This window comes from Theobroma umbraticum, unplaced genomic scaffold (genome assembly GCF_002168275.2).
Source record: "Theobroma umbraticum cultivar Fairchild unplaced genomic scaffold, ASM216827v3 scaffold_44.0, whole genome shotgun sequence".
Lineage (NCBI taxonomy): Eukaryota > Viridiplantae > Streptophyta > Magnoliopsida > Malvales > Malvaceae > Theobroma > Theobroma umbraticum.
In genome coordinates, this window is record NW_018397255.1 from 11,834,334 (window position 1) to 11,857,299 (window position 22,966).

General features: G+C 34.5%; 3 protein-coding genes across 5 annotated transcripts; all 3 read left to right on the forward strand.

Annotated features, from left to right (window-relative positions):
* The first annotated feature begins 2,584 nt into the window (after nucleotides 1–2,584).
* Nucleotides 2,585–7,317, forward strand: LOC110408861 (chloroplast envelope quinone oxidoreductase homolog). The gene is made up of 4 exons (XM_021417978.2): nucleotides 2,585–2,835; nucleotides 4,384–4,525; nucleotides 5,144–5,235; nucleotides 6,277–7,317. The coding sequence occupies exons 1-4, from the start codon at nucleotides 2,590–2,592 to the stop codon at nucleotides 6,964–6,966; spliced, it is 1,170 nt and encodes a 389-aa protein (XP_021273653.1). The 5' UTR covers nucleotides 2,585–2,589; the 3' UTR covers nucleotides 6,967–7,317.
* A 956-nt stretch (nucleotides 7,318–8,273) lies between these two features.
* LOC110409100 (Pentatricopeptide repeat (PPR) superfamily protein) lies at nucleotides 8,274–11,601 on the forward strand. The gene has a single exon (XM_021418337.1). It carries the CDS (start codon nucleotides 8,449–8,451, stop codon nucleotides 11,122–11,124), a length of 2,676 nt encoding a protein of 891 aa, XP_021274012.1. The 5' UTR covers nucleotides 8,274–8,448; the 3' UTR covers nucleotides 11,125–11,601.
* A 1,964-nt stretch (nucleotides 11,602–13,565) lies between these two features.
* MHK (Protein kinase superfamily protein) lies at nucleotides 13,566–22,784 on the forward strand. 3 transcript variants are annotated; one of them, XM_021445237.2, is made up of 18 exons: nucleotides 13,566–13,870; nucleotides 15,020–15,402; nucleotides 15,511–15,589; nucleotides 16,702–16,770; nucleotides 16,902–16,991; nucleotides 17,835–17,973; nucleotides 18,075–18,177; nucleotides 18,335–18,387; nucleotides 18,635–18,701; nucleotides 19,599–19,707; nucleotides 19,804–19,869; nucleotides 19,955–20,023; nucleotides 20,097–20,160; nucleotides 20,268–20,372; nucleotides 20,942–20,976; nucleotides 21,094–21,139; nucleotides 21,401–21,476; nucleotides 21,951–22,784. In XM_021445237.2, exons 2-18 carry the CDS (start codon nucleotides 15,395–15,397, stop codon nucleotides 22,078–22,080), a joined length of 1,308 nt encoding a protein of 435 aa, XP_021300912.1. In that variant the 5' UTR covers nucleotides 13,566–13,870; nucleotides 15,020–15,394; the 3' UTR covers nucleotides 22,081–22,784. The 3 variants fall into 3 exon arrangements, with proteins under 3 accessions (XP_021300912.1, XP_021300913.1, XP_021300914.1); XM_021445238.2 differs by lacking the exon at nucleotides 16,902–16,991; XM_021445239.2 differs by lacking the exons at nucleotides 13,566–13,870; nucleotides 15,020–15,402; nucleotides 15,511–15,589 and adding an exon at nucleotides 16,520–16,565.
* Nucleotides 22,785–22,966: the final 182 nt, after the last annotated feature.

The following is a 22,966-nucleotide window of genomic DNA, read 5'->3' on the forward strand; positions in this document are numbered from 1 at the left end:
CTTACTAGATAGTATAACGAACATGTGTCTTACCCACTACACATATCTAGCACTAATCATTGTTAGATAGATATCAAGCATGTGTCTTACCCACCACACATGTCTAGCACCAAGCTTTGATAAAAAGACAACAAGCATGTGTCTCATTTAATATACATGTCTAGCACCAACCTTTGCTAGATATGTATAACAAGCATGTGTCTTACACAGAACACAAATCTAACACCAAGCCTAGCTAGATAGGCATCAAGCATGTGTCTCACGCAATACACATGTCTAACACTAACCTTTTCTAGATAGGTATAACAAGCATGTCTTTTACCCATTGCACATGTTTAGCACCAAATCTTACTAAATAGGCATCAAGCATGCGTCTGATGGCAAAGGTCAGACCATGTATCATGATGCTAATAATAAAAATAAAACAAAACACAAATGTAGAATAATAATAATTAAAACTGACCTTTTCACCTATGGTCTCTTCATGGGTTTTTGGATTATATGTAATGCAATAACACATATATGTGATCTAGTCATTACTTTATGGACAAAGAAAAGTTTGATTCCTTGTCCAAATTACAGCAAACAACTCTTTTAACAAACTTCACATCAAGCTTAATTGTTGCAAACCTAAGCTGTCTAATAAATGTTTGTGCAGCCTCTAACAAAAATCCACATGGTGTCCAAACTACACCAAACAACTCTTTTAAGAGACCTCGCACCAAGCCCAATTGTTGCAAACCAAAGCTGTCTAATAAATGTTTGTGCAACCTCTAACAAAAGTTCACATGGTGAGAAATCCTTACAAAAAGGTAGGATTGCCAAACCTTCAACATGCTAGCAAGGATGGTTTTAAACACTATTCCCTTCCTTTCACCCTAGTAAAAAAAGACAAAAGAAAATTAGATTTTTCTCTCACTCACCCAGAAGGGGTGACAATACTACTTACTAGTATTCAATGGTGGCTAATTAAAGTGTGCAAGACACTCTAAAGAATTATTATAAGGGTTTAGAGCTTGAGTTAAAAGCTCACTTTGTAAAAATTTTGTGGAAGCTATTAATTCTACTAATTTTAGCAAAGTTAGGTTAAAAATATTTAATTAGAAAAATCAAGATAATGGATATAGGTCAAGTGGACCGAATCATAATAAATATTTTATATTGTCTATTTCTTTTAACCTTTCTTTACTTGGTGTTCACTAATCTCAACAAATTTTCAAACAATCCATCTCAATTCTTTCAAAAGATTCCAAACTCAAAAGATTTCTTTCAAAGATATTTTTAAGTGTTATTCACCCCATTTAGCACTCTTTTTTGAGACTAACAGCGTCTACCTTGACCCCATGTGACTGATGTATATGGCCTAACAAAAGTCTCGTTAAGAACATTATGCTCCTCTGTGTCTTTAGTCATTTTCTTCATTTTAGGTGACATCTCATCTAGATCAGAGCAAACATTAATCGTGAGAACCCTCTTAAAAACAATCAATGGTAACACAAAATGGTAGTTTCACAATAATCAAGAACAACAAGAAATCAAACCATCTCATATACACAAAAAAATTTAGCCAACAATGACAAACCATTCTTAGTTTGTTCCTAATTCCGTACCAACAAAGGCCACAGCACCTGAGCAGCCTTTTGTACCCTTAAAGCACAATTCAAAACATTGACCTAATTCCATACCAATTTAAATGGAAAACTTAATTTTAATAGAAGAAGAAGAGGAGAAAAAAGATGATGAAGTTGGAGAGATAAAAAAGAGTAGAACAAAAATAAGAATTTAGAGAGGAATTTTTTTTTGTATTTTTTAAAGCAAATTATTAATATTTAGTTTTAAATATTTAAAGATTTATAATTTAATTTCATAAATAAGGTTGTAGTATTTGGCAAGTTAACAGTTTACAAAAACTACACATTGCATCAAGTATAAATTTTTATTTTTAACAAAATTTTATTAGTGATAAGATTTAAATTCTTACCCTCTTAATTACTAATTAAAGCATGAACCATTTTTATATCTTTTAATCATATTTAATATATATTTAATGTTTTTCTTTTTTTAATAAAAATTATTAAAATTGAACCGATTAAATTAAGAATGGGTAGTATCATTGGTCCAATTCTCAATCCGACTTTTCAATCATTAATTAAATTTACAAATTAAAGCATTAAAGAGAAAAGGATGACTTTTCAATCATTGATGTTTTCTTTTGAAAATTAAAAAGAAATTCGTGCCCATTCCTTCAGTGGGAATAAAAAACAATCAATCCTCTTTTTCTTTTTTATAAAATTCAATAAAGCAAAGTTGAAAACTAGATTTTCAAGGCAAAATTTGCCTCATGGGGGACCGGAGCAGCTGGGGAGACGTCAGCTTTCGACCTTATCTTATCTGGTTCTAATGCTGCCAAATTACTTGATAAGAAGCAGCCACGTGTAACAAAAACCCATTTTGTTATTGATTGAGGAAGACAAAATATATAGAAAAAAGAAGAATACTGGGGTAAGGCCAAGGCGACTAATATAGACAAAAATATTATAGGATCGTTTTGTTTCCATATTCACCCTCACAGCCTTGCCAATTTCTCATATGCAAAACGCGAGATTCAGTGAAATCTCTCGACGCGGGAACGTTCAAATCCGTCTATTTATCCAGGTGGACCCCACATCTAGAATTCCTGGTTACTATTATCACCTTGCGTGTCTGTCCTTCTCAGCTGGCTCTGTTTTTTTTGCCTCTGCAACAAACTTTCGTCTCAGAAAAAAAAAAATGGCAGAGAATCGGATGCATGCGGTTCAATATACTAGTTATGGCGGAGGAGCTGCTGGTTTGAAGGTAATTTCCTTTATTCCAATTATGTATTTTATCTTAGTTGCCGGGTTCAAAAGCTCAAAAAGAAGGAGAGGACGTTCATTTTTAAAGCTAGACATAAACCTTCTTTTACATGAATTTTTTTTTTTGCACATAACATTATCTCCTTTTTTTTAAAAAAATAAAATCTTTATTAAATTGTTATTAAAAAGATAAACGAGATTTATAATTTTCACTAAAAAGATAATAATAATAATCTTATTTTTTAACAAATTCTTCCTTTTCAAATGGTTTTTCACAAACATATAAAGTAGGATGGGTTTATGTACCTTTACATGATCGCTAACATTTTCATAGTTTAGTAAGAACGAGGAAAAGCCACTTAAATATCACTAACGTTGTTATGGCTTAATAAAATCAATTACAGTTGAATAGGAATACAAGTTTTTTTGTATGTTATATTTAAAAAAAAAAGGGGAAAATTACGGATTTGCTCTGAGGTGAGTGAAATCTCTTTCTTGACAAAAGTGATGCGAAGAAAATGATGTTTGCAGTTTTCTGCAATTTTAATGAATTTTTTTTTTAATGTCAATTGTATTTTGGTGCAAATTTTATTTACGTACTTATGCTTAGAGTGTCGACAGAGTATTCTTAATTTTAAATTAACAAGTTTGACGTTAAACTCAAGTGTAAGCAAGCCCTGCTCATAAGGGTCACCCGAAAGACATGAAGAGGAGGTCGGAACAAGTTTCAGAACCCCCTTAGTTAGAACCCTCTTTAATTTAAGGCTGATCCCTCCACAATATTCTTTTTAACTTGCTATTCCTCATGGAGGGAAGTCGTTAATACTCAAACATTCAAGTTTTGCTGTGACCATACCCCATAGATGAACATAAACTTGCTTGAAAAACCCTTCTTCTGCTTTAAACAATCTTCTTATCCCAGAACATCTGCAACACCCTGATTGGCCTCTATAAGGTAACTCCACCCATTCCCCATCATAAAACATAAAACATTAAAATTACGAATTTAAGATTCAAATATAAAAAACAAGGTTTTTAAATATAAAGTTTTATTGTCTTTTTTAGTGAAAATTAAAAGGATTTTAATATCTTTTTAGTGAAAATTTGATACCCTTATGAGAACAGAATTAAAATATAAAGTTTTATTTGGAAAAAATATATGGTGGTGTTATATGAGAAGGGGGGTCTATACGCAGTTCATTTTTTTTTTTAAATGGACATTTCAATTCAGGTTGGTAGTCTAGTGCTTGATTGATCAAAGGAAGGGGGAAGAAGGGTTTTAAAACCTTGTCATCGAAATAAATTTTGATTGACAGCTTCAGGAGAGGGTAGGCATTAGGAAACTGGAATTTCTAGAACGGAAAGAAGTGAATGGTTAAGTTCAGGATTTGCTCTAAGGAATCTAAGAAAGGGTCTGAGACGTTGACAGCAACGTGGTAACATCTTTTTTGCAAATGTGCTTCCAGCATTTTCCTGCTTTTGTAAACTTTAAAAAACTGCCTGAGAGACTTGATGTCATAACAGCTGCGAGTTTTTATGCATGTTGCAGCATGTTGAGGTTCCGATTCCCACTCCTAAACAAGACGAAGTTCTGCTAAAACTGGAGGCAACTAGTCTCAATCCATTTGACTGGAAACTGCAGAAAGGAGTACTGCGGCCTTTTTTACCTCGCAAATTCCCCTATATACCTGGTAGTTTACTTTTTTCTTGTGGCCATTTCAAAGTTGTAATCTTCTTGAGACTCTTTCTTTTAATTTGCGAGTGATATTTGTATTTATTTGACATTAACAGCTTACTCTTAAACTTACATCTGGCTTGCAAGTGGGTTTTCTTACTATGTCAAACTCCCCAGCAGTGCATTCTGAATAATGACTTGTTTAATATTGTCTGGATGATTAGACATGGTAATTTAATCTGCATCAATACATTTATGGATTGTGCTTTAGTGGCTGTTGTTAGTAGGAAACATGTGTCTATTTGTTCACTAAGGGATATCTGTGTATTTATTAACCAGCAAAAGTAAATTGCTGGTCAAAAGATCTCTTAATTCAACCACTTGTGGGAAACTTATGGTAATATATGGGGTCCCATTGTTATGGAATTAGTCTTTTCTATATGTAAAGACTTTATTTCTCAAAAGTAAATGTGACTCACTATCGTATATCGATTGCAATTCACATTAAAAGTATCCAACTTTGAATCAACAGTTTCCTTGTTCACTGATCTCTGCGAAGTATTGCACTTTTCTTTATTCTAATCTTTTGATTGCCTTTCTTCAACCATTGGCTAAAGAACTTTTGGTGGAGCAGGTACTGATGTAGCTGGAGAAGTGATAAAGGTTGGACCCAAAGTCAAGAATTACAATGCTGGGGATAAAGTTGTGGCTTTGTTTAGCCATGCTGTAAGTTGTCATTCTTATTCTTCTGGTTTTAATCTTGTCCAAATTTTTAATCAGTTTAGAAGTCCAGTCTAGCAGACTCGTCACTGAGGAGGCACTATCATATTGTAATAATCTGAATGACTGGCTGTTTTTGGACACAAGTTGTAGGGTAGTGTGTCATCAATCATTCTGAGAATAATAAGAAAAGGATATTTCTCATGAAGAGTGGAAGAAGTACTAGCAATGTACTAGCATAGTAGATAAATTTGGAAAATTGATGGCATTTGTGTCTTTGGGTATTAGCTCAGTCAATTAATCAGGTGCTGAAGTTTGGTATGACTTTAGTGCAACCGGACTTGAGTGCAACCCCAACAATTCTTGGAAGAAAAGGACTTCTTACAGCCAAAGTATCCACTTCAGAATTGTTGTCTTTAGAATCCAACAATGGAAGAAAATTATTATTTCATAGACCCTTATAAAGTATTTTCAAGGATCAGTGCTAGCTTTTTCTCTTCAGATGACCATGTCAATCTTCCAATGAGTGGCCTTGGTTATCTCTAGTCATGACATCTGCTGAGCATTGCTCTGCTTGCCTGTTTGGATGAATCAAAGTAAATGAAACCTTTGTGTCTTGTCACCCTGGAATTTGAAATGCTGTTATATGTCTGATTGTAGGTTGCTTTTTCTTGTAGATAGAAAGATTAACTTTTTCAATGGTAAGCCTTTCTCTGGAAACATATGTATGTTTGACATTCCACTGGCCTATTTGTTGATTCAAGTTATGGAAAATCCCCAGCCCCAGATAATTTTTGCACCTTCTCAATTTTCATATTGAGCTGTATCATGTTTTGAATGCAACTTTTGTCTATGTGACTATCATTTCTGAGGAAGTGATTGTCCAAACACTTTGTGAGGCATTTGGCTGTGAGAAGACCTAGATATTATTAATGTGGGCCACTGGTATGGTGATTTCATCTTCTGGTTGTATTATCGGCAACTCAGCATCATTAATGTCATTTGCTATGGCCATTATCTATTATGAATATATTTTTGCAATGACAGACTGGAGGTGGACTAGCTGAATTAGCTGTGGCTAAGGAGAGTTTGACAGTTGCAAGGCCTCCAGAAGTATCAGCTGCTGAAGGTGCAGCTTTGCCTCTTGCTGGCCTCACAGCTCACCAGGCACTCACCCAGTCTGCTGGGATCAAGCTTGACGGAAGCAGCCAGCAAGTAAATCTCCTGATTACTGCTGCTTCGGGTGGCGTAGGTCAGTATGCAGTTCAACTGGCAAAGCTTGGAAACACACATGTGACAGCCACTTGTGGGGCTCGTAACATGGATCTTGTCAAGAGCCTGGGGGCTGATGAAGTTCTTGACTACAACACTCCTGATGGGGCAGCTCTGAAGAGCCCTTCTGGTCGCAAATATGATGCAGTGATCCACTGTGCAATGGGCATTCCTTGGTCTACCTTTGAGCCTAATTTGAGTACAAATGGGAAGGTAATAGATATTACTCCTGGCCCTAGTGCTTTAATGACTTTTGCTTTGAAAAAGCTTACCTTCTCCAAGAAGCAGCTGGTACCAATGATAACGACACCTAAGAAAGAGAACCTTGATTATCTTGTGAAGTTGGTGAAGGAGGGAAAGCTTAAGACAGTGATTGATTCAAAGCATCCCCTAAGTAAGGCTGAAGATGCTTGGGCTAAGAGCATTGCTGGCCATGCCACTGGGAAGATAATTGTGGAGCCTTAGTTTATGAAGAATACGTATTGTGGTTTTTATACACTTCAGCGATTGAGGTTGCTTATGAGCCATGTGAATATTCATAAGTAGTCAGTGTTGAAATTGAACAATGCAAATGATAATGTGGGGTTTCATGTGGTGCTTTTGCTGGTACTTAGAACAACGATGTTTAGTGAATTTGTTGTAAATTACATATGATTATACTTGGGATAATCAGGATTTGGTACTGTGGATAATTAGGATATGTGAATTTTGTTTATGGAATGGTTTTAGGCTTTTAGCGAATGCTTAAGGTTAGACTCTGAATGTAAAGCAGCAGGGTTTAATTCAAAAGATTATTATTATGTGTTGTAAGTGGAAGACCTGGTTCTAGCAAATGAAGACAAAGGATACCATTTTGGTTCTAGCAAAAGGACAAAGATTCCTTTTATTTATGGAATAGAAAATCTTTTCTGCCAAGTCCATTTTAAAAGAAATTAATATTTTACAAGGCTCCAAAGGGGAGGTTCTAAAGTGGTTTGTATTTTTTTTTTAATTATGAGAAGGGATATGAATTATATTATATAAATAAAATATTATGAAGTAATTAATAAATAAAATATTAGAGTGTGTTTTTAACATACCTCTTGAGTCATCTTACAATAAGCATTTGTCATATCTCGTATTTTGCAAAACGACCAAATTTCAAAATTTAAAACTTCTTAAAAATTGTAGAATAAAATATTAACTATCTTAAATTTTTTAACAAAATTCTTATTTTTTATTGTATCAAAATAAATTTCCATTGTAAGTTTTTATATTGATAAAAGAAAAATATGTGATGCACGTGACTTTTAACAGTCATTAAGTTTATGATATATTTCATATTTATAATATTTTTTAATGGTGAAACTGACAGATTGAAATGATATGTGTTGGACGAAAAATTTTCTCATTCAAGTCATTTTACTGCATCAATATTCATTGTGCAGAAGATGCCAGTTGATATAAATTTAATAACCATTAAGATTACATGATATATTTCTGTCAATATATGAATTAACTTAGATATAGGATATGGGCTAATTTAGGTACAATAAAAAGATTGTAAGTTTATTTAGGAAAAATAAAAAAAATTAAGGAGTTATTTAGTACTATAACCATTATTTTTTTGAGCCAATTTATAACAACATAGATTTTACATGTAAATAAAAAAAAATACATGAATGGCCACTTAAAAAAATACTATTTCCAATTTTTGAACATTTTAATTCAAAAATTATAGTGGCAGTAGCACCTGATTAAAGATACTAACAACTCTTTGCAGCAGGCAACGCTCCGGTTCCAAGCCTAGAAGCAATTATCAACGGCTACAATTGAACTTCAAAAGGCCCGCTCTCCCATGTCCCGACTCTCCTCTTTCCAGTTTCTCTCAGCAGTTCATGGCAGTTCTCATACTGGTACTTCACTTTCCCTTCTAGTTAACTCCTCCGAACCTTGTACTTTCTCTGCATGTTTCTCACAAAAAGACTAGTAGTCAAGCTCCCCTGCGGATTTCCTGCCCTTATCTCTGCCTCCATCCTCTACTCTTTTTCCGCAGTAACCCCAAAAGATGCGGCTCATCATGCTTCATCTTTAATCAACCAACCAAACTGGAAAACAAACCAAACCTTCAAATCCCTAGTTTCCCACATGAACCCCAGCGTCGCTGCGCAGGTTGTCCTCCTCCAAAACGACAACGTCTCACTTGCTCTCCAATTTTTCCGATGGGTTTGTCAACACTCCACGTATTGCTACCCGATAACTGGTAGAATCCACCTCTTAAACTTGCTTATATCCTCCCATTCATTTCAAATTGCTCATAAGGCTATAATTGAACTAATCAAAAATTGTAGTAAATGTGAAAACGATCTTTTGAAGCTAATGGAAGCGCTTGACGAGATGAGGAAGACCGGGTTTCGGTTAAATTATCCTTGTTATAGCATTCTTTTGGTGTCTTTAGCTAAGTTAAATATGGGTGTTTTAGCATCTTCTGTGTATAAAAGAATGGTAGCTGAAGGGTTTGTTCTCGGTGCTATTGATTATAGAACAATAATCAATGCTTTATCCAAAATTGGCTTTGTGTGTCAAGCTGAAATGTTCATTTCCAAAGCTTTGAAGCTTGGGTTTGAATTGGGTACTCATGTTAGTACTTCTTTAGTGTTGGGCTATTGTAGACAAAATGATCTCCAGGAAGCCTTTCGGGTGCTTGATGTTATGTCAAAGCCAGATGGTTGTGGAGCGAATTCAGTTACTTACTCGATTTTAATACATGGTTTATGTGAGGTTGGGAGGGTTGAAGAAGCATTTTCTCTGAAAGAAGGGATGAAAGAGAAGGGTTGCCAGCCAAGTACTCGGACTTACACTGTATTAGTCAAGGCCTTGTGTGATCATGGATTGATTGGTAAGGCTTTCGATTTGGTTGGTGAAATGAGTGGGAAAGGATGTAAGCCTAACGTTTATACTTATACTGTTTTGATTGATGGATTATGCAGGGAAGGGAAGATTGAGGAGGCTAATGGGATGTTTAGGCAGATGTTAAAAGAGGATGTTTATCCAGGAATTGTAACGTACAATGCATTGATTAATGGATATTGTAAGGAAGGTAAGATTGTTTCTGCCTTTGAGCTTCTTAGTTTGATGGAGAAAAGAAATTGCAAGCCTAATATCCGTACCTATAATGAGCTTATTGAAGGGTTGTGTAAAATTAACAAACCATATAAAGCAATGCTCCTTTTGGGAAAGATTGTTGATAATGGCTTATTGCCTAACAGCATAACTTATAATATTCTGATTGATGGCTTCTGCAAAGAAGGCCATTTTTATATGGCTTCCAAGATATTTGAATTGATGAACTCACTTGGTGTTAATCCTGATGGTTATAGTTACACTGCTATAATTGATGGGCTTTGCAAACAAGGGAGTCTGAAGCTTGCAAATGGGCTCTGGGGTAAGATGATAAAGAAGGGAATAAATCCTGATGAAGTAACATTTACTGCACTTATGGATGGGTTTTGCAAGATTGGTAATACTGGAGATGCATCAAAGCTTTTCAAGATGATGATTGTGAATGGTTGTTTGAAGACTTGTCATGCGTTCAATGTATTTCTTCATGTTCTGAGCAAAGAATGCAAGTTAATAGAGGAATATGCATTTTTTGGGAAAATCCTAAAGCATGGTTTAGTTCCTTCTGTTGTGACTTACACAATCTTAGTAGGTGCACTTTTGCAAGCAGGCAAGGTTGAACAGTCTTTGAGCATGTTGAAGCTGATGAAACAGGTTGGCTGCCCTCCAAATGTCTATACATACACTGTCGTGGTTAATGGCCTGTGTCAAATTGGAAGAGTTGACGATGCAGAGAGAATCCTGCATCTCATGTCTGATTTAGGAGTACCTCCAAATCACGTTACATACACTATATTGGTCAAAGCACATGTTAATGCTGGTAGGTTAAATCATGCCCTTGATATTACGTCTTTCATGGTTAAAAACGGATATGAACCCAACTGTCATATCTATTCTGCTCTACTAGCAGGGTTTGTTTCATCAAACAAGGCCACTAAAGCTGGAAGCTCCAGTTTTATCAGTCCCCTAGATTTTGGTTCACCACCTGCTGCTGAAAATTGCGATGAATGTGTTTCCAGAAATGTTCTAAAGGAAATGGATCTTGATCATGTGTTGAAGCTCCAGGCTGAAATCGAGAAATTTAGTGGGTCTGTTTTAGATTTCTACAATTTTCTAGTTGTGGGTTTATGCAAAGTGGGAAGAATTGCTGTTGCTGAACATCTTACCAAAGATATACTGAAGGATGGTTTATATCCTGACAAGGCATGTTTTTCTGTCATTGATTGGCATTCCAAGAACAGCAACTGCAATGAGTGCCTGGAGGTCTTGGATCTCATTCTCAGTCACGGTTTCCTTCCATCTTTTGCATCTTATTGTTCAGTGATCCACTGTATGCGTAACAAAGGAAAGATCAAAGAAGCACAAAGACTCTTTTCTGACCTCATGAAAGACAATAGTATTGGGGAGGCAAAAGCAGTATTACCCCATATTGAGTTCCTAGTAAATTGTGATGAACCTGAAAAATGCATAGAGCTTCTAAAACTGATTGAGCAAATGGCTAACAGAGAGAGGCCAGTCATCTAGTTTATGCTCCATGATTTTTCTCATTTGGCATCATTGCTTATCTGAACTGTGAAGTCAGGATCTCCCACACTAGCTAGAGGAGAAATAAATTTACCGTTTAGTCCCAAATTTGTTGGGCAGCTTGTCATTGACTCACCATAAACCAGACTCACAACAGGATTACCAGGTGAATCTAGTCCATACTCAACACAGTTTTCTCTTTTGTAGATCTGATAAAATCCGGACAATGTTCAAAGCATACCCTAAGAAAAGCCCCGTGTAGATGTTAGGACTGTAGTAGGAAATATTTTTGCTCCCATAGTTGGGATTGAAGGTAAAGCAAATAGGGCGTCTAGTTATTACCTCCTTAATTTTTTACATGAATATCTTTTGCCAATCTAGCCTTATGAGATTAGATATATTTGCAGGGATTATTGGATTTCCTTTTTCTTTGTTTAATCTTTGCTAAATCCATGAATTGTTTCACGTTGAAAGCTAAGCAAGTTATTTCAATTCATGATAGTAACCTTCCTTAAATGTTCAAATAAACACATTTTCTGTCACCTGTGTTTCTGAAAAACGTGCGTTGAATGCAACTTGCAATCAACACTAAATTATGTATGCCTTCTTTAATACACTTTAGAAAAAAAAAAAAAAAACCATGTTATGATGGTAGTCTATTAGTTTTACCCAGTCAGGGGTAGTTGCAAAGATAAGTATCTATAGACTCATAATTTTGTAGTCTAAACTATGAGTGAACAGCGGTCCAAGGTCCCTCACGAATTGTCTTGTATTGATGGATTTTGATCAATTTTTAAGTAATTCTATGACTTAACAAGTAATAATTGTTATATTCTTTCAAATTAAAAACATAAATAGAATTAGTCTCGTGTAATGGTTTAATAGAGAATAAAGCCACATTTCAATGTTGTAAATTTTACAAATACTTAATTATGCATTGTTATATAATATAACTTATGATGAAACAATGAATTTTAGAGGTCGATAATCACCACATAAAATAATTTATAGTTTTAGAACCTCAAATTTTGAAATGTAGAAAGTTGAAACTCAAAAATAAAATTCGACTCAAACTCGATAATTGTGAATAAATAACAGAAAACAAATAATTTATAGTTAATCAAGTTTTTTTTTTTTGTTAGTAGGACTGTTCCAAAAGTACGGTAAAAAAAGAGTTAAATAATGTTTGACAAATTTAATACACAAGTGCTCTAAGATATTAAAAAACTTGATTAACTTTTTTATTTAATTTTAATAAATAAAAAACTTTATTTTATTTTTGAGTGCAAGAAATTAACAAAATGAAATAATTTTTTATTAATTTAAAACAATATGTTAAATTAAATTAAGAAACAAATTTGACCCCAGTAAAAAAATTGAATGTGAAAAAACTATAGTTTTCTTTATAATTTTATGAATTATTCAAGGGTAGCGTGTAAATATAGATAAATTTTATTAATTATTTGTTATTATACATTACAACTTGTTTTGAAGAATTTTGATTTATGATTTCCGCTAAAAGCTTAAATAGGAGTTTCATATGAGTTAATAATCTTAAAATTTTGACCAACCAAACACATTACTTTTATTTTTCAACTATGGAAACACTTTCATATGTTAGGACAAATATAAAGATGGCAATGAATATTTTATAATCAAATACTTTACATTATTATATCTTATTAAATATAATTAAAATATTTTATAATCGAATTTGAATAATAAAATTACTACTTATCATAAGATAAAATAAGAATAAGATAATAGTCGTAAAGTACATACTATATGTAATCATAAATAATAAATTTTAATAATATATTTTAGTTTATAAATTATTTATAATTAATATAAATTCATTAATTGTTCTGTTAAAATTTAAATTTATTTTCGGAACAATTCCAATAGTAAGTGTAAATTTTTATAATAAAAATAAGATATAATAAACTTAAGAAAAAGAAATAATAATTAAATGTTAATGGAATTGGGCTTGGCTTAACGGTAAATTACTCTCGGCCAAATAGCTACTTAGTTTCCAGATGTTCCATGCATCAACGTGTCAGCTGTTAAGCACAAAAGCATGAATGCCCTATGCTACCTTGATAATGGGATCACTCCTCAAGAAAAACCCATTTTTGATTTAGACCCGAATGAAGACAAAGGAATAAGCCTGATCCGATCCGTGTCAATCACACGCCAAACCCGAACATAAAATTCTCCACGGACGAGAATACCCATAAGAGGATCCTTCAATGACGCTTAGGTCCCGCACTAGATGCGAGCATTTATGTCACCGTCGACGTCACTCCTTGTCCATCCCTTCGGGGCACTCTTGTCACAAAAAGTGCAATCGTGTAATATACTAAGTAGTTGGGGGATAATCTAGTAATTCTGTGAAAAATAATATTATATGATCTCGGGGACCACCACCCTTCCCCACCACAACCAAGCATTGTTCTTCGTTTCAATTTTTCAAAACAACAAAATCTAAAAAACATAAAAAAAAAAACTAAAATTATCCTTTTATATTTAATTTTTTATTATTATTCTATTTTTCTTTGGTTCCTTCTCCTTCGCTTCTTCTGCGGAATTCTCTCTCCTATGGCTTCTCCAGTAATCTAAATTTCTCTCTCTAAAGTTCTCTCTGAAACTCTTCCTTTTCCTTGTTTTAAACGACATCGCTTATACATTGGCGATCTGTTTCTGTTTCTTGCTTCCTTAGATGTTTTTGACGCTTTGGTTTTGGAAGGTGAGTTTAAGCTCTCTTTCTCCCTATCGGTCTTCTATTTTTTTAGAAAAAAGTTTTGTATATGATTTTTGTATATTCGGAATTGTTGTTTCGATATTTGTTTTTTTTACCTCTCTTTTTCTTGCACGTTGGAAAGTAGTTGAAGTTTTCGTTTTAGTATCTGTTTGTTTCCCTAGAAAAAGGAGAGTGGGAAGAATTGTCGAAATTTTTTGATAGTTTTCTTTAATTTTCTTTTTTTTTTATATAATGGTGGTCAAAGAAAAGAAGACTGATTCAAATTCTACTGTGGCCTATGTTATGGAATTAGGCATAGCTGAGTGGTGGTGTTCGTGGGATGACAAATTGATAGTTGAAGATGTGTATATTCCTTTTTTTATTAACAAAAAAAAAAGTGCCTTTTTGAGTTTTTTCGTGAGGAAACTGAAAGTAGTTTTGAATATATGGTTTTATTGTATTTTTTTTGCTAAGCAGACATAACATTGGTTTAGTTGCTATTTGAATGCATATTGTTTTCCTTTTTCTCTAAAAAATTTTTTTGATTGCAATGATATTTCTTTAATTCAAGGAAAGCCCCCCTCCCCTTTATGATTTATTTTATTTTCTGGATTTAAATGGATTTGGTTCATCTGCTTCCTATTTAGAAAATGGGGGACTTGACTCAACAAGTTAGCGGCCTTTTCTCTTTTCTTTTTGTGTTATGATCGTTTTAGGTGTGTTTTTTTTAAAAAAAATTTATATGGTTAAGCTGTTAAAAATCTATGTAATAATATCTTCACATCTGGGAGATCTGATTGAATTCACTGATATATTTCTTGCGCAACTCTGGTTGTTTGGAAATCCAAAGAATTCATTGGTTTTGAAACTCCTTGTTTGATTAATGGAAAAAAGCAGGAAAGGACAGAAAATCTAAGGCTTGTGTGTGTCTGACCACATAAAAGTCGATCCATAGTCCTCAGTCTGCATTTCTTCCAATGTCTAAACCACGATCTTACAATCTCTTTAAATTTGTTTTGTATTTTTTGTATACAAGCCTTATAAGACTGAGTCTAAGTGTTGCTGTGTGTGTATTGGTCAGTTTCTTTCTTTACATTATGATGAATAAGTTGGTGTTTACGAGTTATATTGATTTTTATTAATCATTGTTTACAGCCCACCCTGGTTTTTTATCTATGGGGCATCATTTAAGCTGAGTGTAAAGAGAATGGACCAAGCCACTAAGTTCAACTCTTTGACTGGAATTCTATTGGAGGTCTCTTAGACTCGTTGGTTTTAGATGATACGAGCTGGCCGCAGCTTGTAGAAGCTGCATGTGAGAATGTTGATAATTTTCTGGCTGATATTCAATCATTCTTACAATGAGAAGTCTGTTCCTGTCAACATCATACATTTCATGCTACAGTTTAGCACTAAACCGTATATGCAAGCTAGTGATCAAGTCTATGTCAATACAGTAGACACCTCTATTTGGAGGTTGTTAGAAGTACATTGACAAATTGTTGATTGTAATTTGCTGCAACTGCAATAATGGAAAGGTTAGTTTCTTGCCACTGCTCTTATCCTGGGTAGCTTTCTCAAGTTTTCATTTGAAGCCTTGTATGTTTTTGGCACTATCCCTTGCAATTTTGTCTCTTTTCACTTAGGTATAAAATTTTGGAGGAGCTTGGAGATGGTACTTGTGGTAGTGTGTTCAAAGCCTTCAATGTAGAAACATTTGAGATTGTAAGGAAGTTACTCCACCTGTTGCTTCTTACCTTTCAGTTTAAGCAACTACATAATTTTCATTTCCTGTATTTGTCATTAAGATATTGTTCTTGTGCCCATTTTCTTCCTCACCTATGGTTGAAGTTATTTATGATTAATGTGTATATTCTTTGCTGCACGTGGAAAATTCCTTCACCATGGCATGAAAATAATGAAAAAATCCAAATAAATTGCTTCTAATTTTGACGAGCAGGAATATTTGTACTTGGTCTTATGTGATTATTGAAATTACCATAATGCCTAGGAGATAGCAAATGATGAGTGGTGCAGAGTTTCATTCATTCAAGTTCCTAAGTTACCCCAGACATAAATGGGGTGTCTTTGACGAGTATAGGATTGTTTTTAAGTCAATTTGAGAAATTGAATCGTTAGTGAACTCTATATTTTTGTTGGTCAATCCTTCATCTACTAGCTGCTAATATTTGGTGGTTACTTTAAAATTTATATCTTATTGCCCATTCACCTTGGAATATCTGAACCTCAGTTGATAATCCCTCTCTGTATGCACCTGGGCATGTGTGCCTTCCCACCCCCAGCTCCTTCCTTGGAGGATGGGGTTGGCAAGCTTGGTGAGCTGTTTATTACAGGAAAAGTTAAAACGAGACTTTAAAGCTCTGAAGCCTAATGGATATGCAATGTATGAAATGAAACTCTGTGCTTGAAACTTTGACTTTACAGGACTACAAGTGGGTTGGATATATGCAGGCCATGAGATATTAGAATACCATATGTATGTATATATATAAAATACAAGGTTAGAAAAACTTAGGAGCTAAATAAAAAATAACTGTGTGGCTTACTCTTTCAAGATTTGATGTACTTGATTTACTTTGGAAAATGATGTCTGGTGTTGTTTCACGTCAATGAGGGTTCATGAACTACTGACAGTGATCGTTAGGAAGACCTTGGATGAAAACCCTAATCTCAGTCTATTGTGAGTGGTTGTCTTGATATGTTTTTCCTGTATATACTCATGTTTAAGTTTGACCAAAATAATATTAAATTTACTAAATTTGAAACTTCCTTGAGTTGTTGTTCCTCGTTGCTTTTTGTAAATGTTTGAAATCTAGGTTGCTGTAAAGAAAATGAAAAGAAAGTTCTACTTTTGGGAAGAGTGCATGAATTTACGAGAAGTTAAGGTATGCCATAATAATTCCTTGAATTTAGAGCCCTTTGCTTTTTGTCTAAGCCTTAATCAAGTTCCATTTATCATACATCATTCATTCATACACGCATTTTCTTGATGGTATGAGTAACTTATTCTCTGCAGGCCCTTCGTAAGCTAAACCATCCTAATATTGTAAAGTTAAAGGAGGTTGTCAGGGAAAACAATGAACTATTCTTCATTTTTGAGTACATGGTGAGGGAGCCTTTTTTTTTTTTTTCCAAAATTCACATTATTATCAGTGAAAGCATGACATTTTACAATTCTATCTTCCAATTAACTATGTAATTTCACTCTCTGAGTTTTTAATAGTATGCTGCAATTTATTTTCATAATTTTTTATTGATATAAATATTAGGAATATGACTATGATTAAACTGGAGCTTGGAACATCAAGAAGAATGGTCAATGTCTTATGTTTCTAACTTACTCTTTTTGTATGATTTTACACAACAAATTAGTGGATTCCCATGATGTTTAGTTACAAATTCCAGTTTGTAATCATTTTCTAAACAGGCATGACGCTAAAATGGATCTGTCCAATTACAATGTTTAAATGTTCAGAGTAGATGTGGAATTTGAAAACTCCATAATATCTTGTTTAAAATTTGGAAGATGGGCCTTTCTTTCACCAAAACTATCTATGGATGACTTTTACAGGATGCTATAATTGATATTAGTGAAAGAGTTGTGCTGATACTCACATTACTTTCCCCTCAACACTTAAAAAAATCCTCCAATTTTTGATGTCCATGTTCAACAAAATATCTTGGTTTCTCCTGGTGATAAAGGGTAAATCATTGTAAAATGGCTGCCTTTGCCTGCTGATTTACTCACTTGTGATAATGCCTCTTTTGTTCAGACATTAATAATACATTTGTTGCAGACTTCTGGGTAATTCATTGTAAACTGGCTTATTTTGGTCTTCAATTGAAGTAATTAATAGTGTGATATGTGATTTATTTGTAAGCAAGCATGAAGTTGAACAAATTCCCTGCCAATTCATTTGGTAAGAGCTTGAATTAAACGTCATTTTAGGAATATAATCTTTACCAAATCATGAGAGAGCGACAAAGACCTTTTACAGAGGGGGAGATACGGAGCTTCATGTCTCAGATGCTGCAAGGACTTGCTCACATGCATAGAAATGGATATTTTCATCGAGATTTGAAACCTGGTAAATTTTCCTGTAATTCAAATTTTTTATATGCATCTTCATGGTCATTTTTGCTCATTGAATTGTGGACATCTCTATAGCAACGTATGTGCTTTTTTCAGAGAACCTGCTGGTGACAAAGGATGTTCTCAAAATTGCTGACTTTGGACTGGCTAGAGAAGTATCATCAATGCCTCCTTATACAGAATATGTTTCCACACGGTGGTAAGTAATATGAAGTGGTGTTATCTTATTTGCTTTGGATTTATGCTTGTTGATGTTCACACCGTGTGGGTGCAATCTCATTGATTGGTTCATTATCTATCCTGTTTGGACAGGATTAATTTTTCTCATCTTATCATTTGTGGGTTATTTATGTCAGGTACCGTGCTCCGGAAGTTTTATTGCAGTCCTCCTCTTACACTCCTGCAATTGGTATGTGCATAAGACTTGACTCTCTGTCTATGTGTGTCTGTTTCTATGCATATGCACATCTTCTTCTAGTAGCTTTTATGGTGTTGTGGGACCAATTCAGAACTTCACCTTTATGAGATTTCATATTTTCCATGCTAACTCTATTTATTGAGCTTTTCTTTCTTTCCAGTAAATTTGTTACTTTCAGATTTATCTATACCATGTTTTGTTTTGCTTGAATGATGCCTTATAATGGTAATATTTACAGATATGTGGGCTGTTGGTGCGATATTAGCAGAGCTTTTCACTTCATCTCCTATTTTCCCTGGTGAAAGGTGATATAGTATTCCACCTTTTTCTCTTTTTAATTTTGGTGGAAAATGATTTAACTTACAGCAATCCTTTTGTGGTTACAAATATCTTTTCTCACGGCATAAACATACCCATGCAATGCAAATACTTCTATGTCCACATTCTATAACCATGGGTCCCAGTGTGTATTATATATATAGTAGTATATACTAACTTCAATATATTCCTGAAATTGGCTTCCAAGTTTTGGTCTTGATAAAGTTATTTTTATGATTCATGTTATAAAGCTGGGATGTCCTATGATGCTTGACTCTGGTAATTCGGCTGGATTTTTAGTGAAGATTGCAAATGTTGGTCATTTCAATGGCTTAAATTACCAGTTTGATTGATTGTATGTGTCCAATAACCTAACAATGCATGCCTAGAAAAAGTCAGCGCAACATTGTTGATTGTTGTCTGTTCTATTGCTGTTTCTGTTCTACATTATATTCATATGTCCTGTAGGCAGTTTTAACCTGAAACAAATTGATTCTACCTACCAATGCTTATCTAGGATCATTTTTGGCATATGGACAAAATATCTAGGGTCTTTTGCTGTTTTTATATACTATTGTTATGGGTATATACATGATTATGCATGCATGCATGCAAGGATGGGGATGCGTAAATATAGATGTTAGGAAGGAATATTGTTACCCTTATGCATAATAATCTTGGCAGTGCTCTGATCCTAAGATAAATATTTTTACTTTCCATGCAAGTTTCTTATTTACTACTTTTATTCTTGTTTGCTATTGGTTCATACATAATTTTGTCGGTGTTGTATGGCAGTTTTGTTGTATAGCTTTTTCCACTGAAGTAAAAGAAAGGTATAGCATAACTTTTTTTTTTCTTATGGTAATACTTTCATCTCTTGGCAGTGAAATAGATCAACTGTACAAGATATGCTGTGTTCTGGGTGCACCAGATTGGACTTCTTTCCCTGAAGCAACAAACATCTCTCGTCTAATCAATATTAGCTATTCCGAGGTAGGTTTTTTTTCTTTATATTTATTGGTTATCTATTATCTGCTATGTTTTGACCTTTGCTTTTATTTTATTTATTCATTATATTTTTTTGGGCAGATTTTACCTACCAACCTATCAGATATCATTCCCAATGCGAGCTCAGAGGCTGTTGATTTAATCATGGTCAGTATTGTGGTTGAGTAGCATTTAGCAAATTGACATTTGCTGTATTTTAATGCCTTACACCCTTTAGTTTGACTGTATGTAGCAACTTTGCTCATGGGACGCATTGAGGAGGCCAACAGCAGATCAGGCATTGCAGCATCCTTTTTTTAATGTAATATGTGTTCTTGAGTTGTTCTCAAATTTCTATTTGTATTAGATCAATTTTTCTAAGATGTCCTCGACAGGTGGATATGTGGGTTCCTCATCCACTGCTGCATGATCCACTTGAGTTGAGGCTAAACAACATGGGTGAGTTTTTGAAGTTCACTACTAGTTCCCATGCGAGTGATCAACAACATTTTCTCTTCTCTTTTTTCTGGTTCAATCTATTAATATTTTTTTGTACTATTCTGCAGGGGCGGAGCCAAATCTTGAGTTGAATCTATGGGATTTCGACACTGAACCTGATGACTGCTTTCTGGGCTTGACACTTGCAGTAAAACCAAGTGTTTCAAACTTGGGTAATATTGTTGTACAGCCTGTGTCTAGTGTTTCATTAGCTACTGATGCCTCATAAATTTCAGTAACTGCACTGCATAAATACATATGTGGCATGGGAAGGCATATTTTATTGGTATTCTCTGGGTGAATATGGGGGAATAGTGGAGGGGTGTCTTAGAACTCAGGATTTGGTGCCTGCCACAAGTACTTGGTGAGGCAGAGATTTTAGACATTCATGGAGAGATGGAAGCAGATAAACCTAGAAATCCTTTCTGCTGTTTTCCACTTAGGAAGGAGTATTCTGCAAGATATGTAGTTCTCCTCATTACAAATTTCATATGCTTTTTGGTGTTATAATTTAAAACTATGTTAGCATTCTTCCTGAATGGATATTTGCTACAAGGCATCTTTAATAAAAACATCATTGTTTTGGAATGTCCTTTGACTTACATGATTTTTAAGGATATATTTCCATTTTCTGGAACTTTTTTGTGTACCGTATCATTCTTTAAATTCTATTTTGCCAGGCCTCTGTCAAGGGATTCAATTATCTTTTAATATGAATCTGACTGATATTTATTTCCTGCAGAGGTGGTACATAATGTCTCTCAAGGTATGGAAGAGGTGAGTTTTGCAGTGGTAGACTCAGCAAAGCTGCTTGTGGCTATTATATATCTTTTACGTGGATCAGATTGTTTACCATTATTGAAATATAGCTAACTGCTGAACTTCATGATGCAGGATATACTGTTTTGCCCTAGGCTGAAAGATCATCCAGACCAATCAGGTAATTCATCCAATCCTGAAATATCCTCTTCAGAAACGGAGACTAGGTTAAAGGGGAATTGGCAATAGTGATCACTGATAAAGAAATTTGGTAGAAATAGGTCTTTGTTCTGAACTTTAATCTGGGTAACATTCTTTATTTGAGTTAATGGTACTAACTTGTTAAACTTTCCAGAAGCTACACAGTTCATCTGTTGTTCCATTTGCCTTTTCTTCTTTATTTAGTGTTTGCCTCTAATGGGCTAGCTTCTTGTCCTTCCAGTTTTTTGGTCATTACTTACTCCTGATCAAAGTGGAATTCACACACCAGTTGAATCCTCCCTATCTCTGTCATTCAGGTGAGTTCATTTCTTTAGCGCACATGCTAGAACTGGTGTATGTGGTGACACTAGCAGTAAGACATAGGTATATTGATACTTCAAGTGAACAATTGTCATGGTCCCTAGAGTTTTTATATTTTAAGTTTTACCTTTTTGTTTAAAGTAGGTGTTCCCCATTACTCATCACTAAATAGAGGAATCTCTGTGATCTTGTCTAGCAGTTTATACTTAAATTACGGCTGCAACACTATAATGGTTTAGTTACTGTTTTAAATAACATAAACCAAAACTAGTTTTTCTGAGCCTGCGTTCTGCATATGCTGTTATTACTTTGTGGCATGTATGTGTGCATCTAGATAAAAAAGAAAAAGAAGAAAGTTTCTTTTATGCGGTTTTCACCCCTTCTGTGCATTACTTCCATTATAGTAGATCTTTTGATGCCATGGCATCCGATATTCCCTCTCTTTTTGGGGGGAAAATTTTGCATTGCAGTTCGATTCAGCATCCACCAATTGGAGTTCCGCAATCTGCTGGGTTTGCAATCGCATCATTGCAGCCCAACCTCTTAGAACGTCAATTGTTGGCTGCATCCTCCCCCTTCCAGCATGGTCATTACCTCTGACTGAGTTGATTGGTTAATCTAATAAGGGGTTGTAGAAAACATTTGTATTTATTTCATTTGTTTATTGTAAAGTTCCATTTAGCACTCTCATAGCCTGCTATTGTTGTCTAATTTAGCTGCCAGCCAGCATTGGCCAGGCAAAATTGGTGTCCTGGGAAAGCTCCCGGGTCTATAAGTTTTTCAGATTTCAATTTCAATTTTCATTATAGGAAAGTGTACTCTTACAGTCTGGTGGTGGAACATCCATCGTGGTTAATGTACATTTTCTTCGGTGCGGAGCAGTGGTAATGAATTTTTATCACGTGTCAATATTTCGTAGCGTCAGCTAATCACAAATTTCCTCCAGAGGTTGTCAAATCAATGGTTGATGATGTGGGAATACGTAAGCGGGACAGTGTGTCTTTTGCCTTTGGCGCAGTGGTTAGGTCGAAGAGTATAGGCCTGAAAAGCCTCTTCTCTCTGGCTGGCCGGCTGGCCGGCAGGGTACATGAGCTGCTGGTCTATGGCGCGCCTTTCCCGGTTGGCTTTAGCCATTAAGTTTGTAGCACCGACCTGGTTCTACAGCTCATAGCTGTCTGTTTGAGAAAGTTGAATAGCTGACTGATGCCATTTTTTCTGTCGGATTCATGCTTTTACGTTCTTGGCAATTTTTTAGGGAAAAAAAAAAACAAATAGAATAAAGAATATTCTCTCTTTTATCTTTTCTTCTGGTGAGAGCATATTCTTCTGCTAACGCAAAAGATGGTTGGAGAAAACGCATCAACATCTTAAGCTTTCCAAGGCTGGTGCGTGACTTAATAAAAACTTATAATGGTTTAATAAAAATTAATAAATAAATTATTAATTGTTATAATAAAAATATCATAATTATTTAATGTTTTTCTTT

Coding starts and splice junctions, on each gene's coding strand:
- LOC110409100 (XM_021418337.1), top strand. CDS start 8,449: ATGTTTCTCACAAAAAGACTAGTAGTCAAGCTCCCCTGCGGATTTCCT.
- MHK (XM_021445237.2), top strand. Junction 21,140..21,400: donor AGATCATCCAGACCAATCAG/GTAATTCATCCA, acceptor TTGTCCTTCCAG/TTTTTTGGTCATTACTTACT. Junction 21,477..21,950: donor TCCCTATCTCTGTCATTCAG/GTGAGTTCATTT, acceptor TTTGCATTGCAG/TTCGATTCAGCATCCACCAA.
- LOC110408861 (XM_021417978.2), top strand. CDS start 2,590: ATGCAAAACGCGAGATTCAGTGAAATCTCTCGACGCGGGAACGTTCAA. Junction 2,836..4,383: donor GAGGAGCTGCTGGTTTGAAG/GTAATTTCCTTT, acceptor TGCATGTTGCAG/CATGTTGAGGTTCCGATTCC. Junction 5,236..6,276: donor TGGCTTTGTTTAGCCATGCT/GTAAGTTGTCAT, acceptor TTGCAATGACAG/ACTGGAGGTGGACTAGCTGA.